At 68.5% G+C, this 2,903-nt stretch overlaps 1 protein-coding gene across 1 annotated transcript in view; it reads left to right on the top strand.

Moving 5' to 3' along the window:
* The window catches only part of LOC108509472 (coronin-1B-like), a 4,887-nt gene extending 2,710 nt beyond the window's left edge, over window positions 1-2,177 (top strand). Inside the window, exons 5-7 of the mRNA XM_017838916.1 lie at window positions 6-63; window positions 713-1,021; window positions 1,615-2,177. Coding sequence (XP_017694405.1) covers window positions 6-63; window positions 713-1,021; window positions 1,615-1,737 — 490 coding nt within the window. The 3' untranslated portion in view covers window positions 1,738-2,177. The remainder of the gene's footprint in view (window positions 1-5; window positions 64-712; window positions 1,022-1,614) is intronic.
* Window positions 2,178-2,903: the final 726 nt, after the last annotated feature.

The following is a 2,903-nucleotide window of genomic DNA, read 5'->3' as shown; positions in this document are numbered from 1 at the left end:
GGCAGGTTCTACAAGCTGCACGAGCGCAAGTGTGAGCCCATCATCATGACGGTGCCAAGGAAGGTCCGTGGGGTGGGGGGCTCTGGGCAGGGGGAGGTGGGTGGGTGGTGGTCCCTGGTGGGGGGGACCCTGTGGGTGTTGTGTGGGGTCCCTGGGCAGGAAAGGGGGATTGGATGGGGGTCCCCATGGGGTTTGTGTTGTCCCTGGTAACTGGGCGGGGGTCCCCATGGGGCTCGTGGTGGATCCCTGGGCAGGACATGGTGTCTGGGTGGGGGGCGGGTGGGGGTCCCCGGGTGAAACATGGTGCCTGGGTGGGGGTCCCTGTGGGGGTTTGTGGAGTCCTTGGGCAAAAGATGGTGCCTGGGTGAGTCTCCCCACGTGGTCTGTGTGTGGGGTCCCTGGGTGAGTCTCCCCATGTGGTCTGTGTGTGGGGTCCCTGGGTGAGGGTCTCCCTGGGGTCTGTGTGGGGTCCCTGGGTGAGGCTCCCCGTGGGGTCTGTGTGTGGGGTCCCTGACTGGGGGACATGGGCCCAGTGTGGGTGTCCCCAGTGAGTCTGCCTGGGGGTCCCCATGGGGTGTGTGTGGGGTCCCTGGGTATTACACGGTGCCTGGGAGTTGTGGGGTCTGCGCTGAGGGCACGTGTGGGTTCCCCGGGGTGCCTCTCGGGGGCTCCCCCCGAGTGTCCCCCCGCCCTGACCGCGGGCGGGGGGCAGTCGGACCTGTTCCAGGACGACCTGTACCCGGACACGGCGGGCCCGGAGGCGGCCATGGAGGCGGAGGAGTGGGTGGCGGGGCGCACGGCGGGGCCGGTGCTGGTGTCCCTGCGCCAGGCCTACGTGCCCCCCAAGCAGCGGGACCTCAAGGTGAGCCGGCGGGCGCTGCTGCACGACGGCCACGCCACCGCCGCCGCCGGAGCCGCCACCACGCCGACCCCCGCGCCCCCCGCCGCCCCCGCGCCCGCCCGGCTCAGCGCGCCCCCGGCACTGGGAACGCTGGGAACGCTGGGAACCGGCACCGCCACGGTGAGGGAGGAGCGGGAGAGGTCGGGGTGGGTGGGGTCTAAATGGGTGTGGTCTCTGTGGGATGGGCCAGGGGCTGGGTGGGGAAGGTGGTGGGCGGGGCAATGGGATGGGCGTGGTTTCTGTCGGTGGGGCTGTGGAGTGGGAGGGGTCTCTGTGGGTGGGACATTGGAATGGGTGGGGTCATTGTGGGTGTGGCTATGGAGTGGGTGTGGCTTGGGTGGGGTGGGTGTCATGGAGTGGGTGTGGTCTCTGTGGGTGTGGCTGTGGACTGGACTGGTCTCTGGGTGGAGCTGTGACATGGGTGGGATCTCCAGAGTGGGCGTGGCAGCAGCTGGGTGGGGGTAGGTGGGGCCATTGCTGGTGGGTGTGGCCATTTGGTGCAATGGGCGTGGTCACAGTGGGTGTGTCGAAATTTGGCTGGGGCGAGGGGGGGTGCAATAGGGGTCAAGTGGGGGATTGGTGGGGTGTGCTTTGAATGTGACCAGGCTGGGCCAACGGGCTGGGCTGAGTGTGGTGGGCGTGGCAGTGGGTGGAGCTCTGTTGGGCGTGTCCCGTGTGGGCGTGGCTCACGGGGGCGGGGTGTTCTCCCTCAGGGGGGCCGGCTGGAGGAGGTGCTGCAGGAGGTGGCGGCGCTGCGGGCGCTGGTGGCCGAGCAGGGCCAGCGCATCGACCGCCTGGAGGAGCAGCTCAGCCGCCTCGAGAACGGCCACGTCTAGGGACCCCCTCAGGGACCACCGCCCCAGGGACCACGCCTGCGCCCCAGGGACCCCCTACCCCGCACCCTCCCACCCCTGGGGTGCCCCCTCACCCCGCTCTGGGTCCTTCTCCCCTTGGGGGGCTCCCCTCCCCCCATTGCCTTACTGGGTGCTGCCCCCCTCCCCAAATCATGGACCATTCCCACCCCCGTGTCCTCGGGCTGGGGGTTGCTCCTGGGATCAAACATTGCCCCCTGCACCCCCCAGTCCCTGCGTGGGGTGTCCTGCCCCTCTTCCTACGGGGCAGGGCATGATCTGACCCCTACAACTGTGAAATATTGTCCCCCCTATATTTTGGGGGCTTTCCCCCCCCCCGCCTCCCCCTTCCTCCTCCTTATCGTGTTCCCTCCTCCATTCCAGTGCAGGGTCAAAAACTATATTTTCACTCCAAATAAAGGATTTATAAGAAAAGTTCCAGGGGCCTGTGGGGGGGCCGGGGAGGCCGGGGGTTTGTGGGGATGGCTGTGGGGGTTTGGGGGGATGGCTGTGGGGTTAGGGGGCTCTTTCGGGGAGGGGGGCAGGGAGCTCCGAAAGCTGCAGGTGCCACCCGTGGGAGGTGACCCGGCGGGGCGCAGGAAGGCGCGGCGGTCACGGGTGGGGGCTCAGCGCCTCGGGCAGGAAGTTGGGGGGCACTTCGGGTAGGGAGGGGGTTGGGGGGGGTGCAGCACCTCCCCTCCCCCCGCTCCGAAACATCCGCTGTGCGGGGGCAGGAAGTTGGGGGGGCTCCCCCCCCTCATCTCGGCATCGCGCCCGCGGCGTCGGGACCCGCTCCGGCAGCACCCGCTGATGGTGAGCACCCCAAAAACGGGCAGGGAGGGACTGGGGGGGCTGGGGACACGCGGGAGGGTTCGGGGGGGATCCCCCAAATTGAGACTGAGCTGGGGGAAGGGTGGGTTCCTCTCCAGCCTCAGTTTCCCCCGTGAAACGTGGAGGCAGGGTGGGGGTGGCTGAGTTTCATTCAAATTCGGGTACCTCCAATTTTGGAGGGTGTGGGGGGGCAGCAATGGGGGGTCCCTGGGCAGGTCCCCCTTCCATAGTTGGGTGTGGGGCGCGGGGCCTGGTGGTGCTAGAGCTGGGAGAGCGGGTTTTGGGGGTTGGGGGGAGGTTGGGGGGGGCTGAGGAGCAGG

This window comes from Lepidothrix coronata, unplaced genomic scaffold (assembly GCF_001604755.1).
Source record: "Lepidothrix coronata isolate B3197 unplaced genomic scaffold, Lepidothrix_coronata-1.0 Scaffold369, whole genome shotgun sequence".
In the NCBI taxonomy this organism is placed as follows: domain Eukaryota; kingdom Metazoa; phylum Chordata; class Aves; order Passeriformes; family Pipridae; genus Lepidothrix; species Lepidothrix coronata.
Note: the sequence above shows the minus strand (reverse complement) of the source record. Positions and strands in the feature narration are given on the sequence as shown.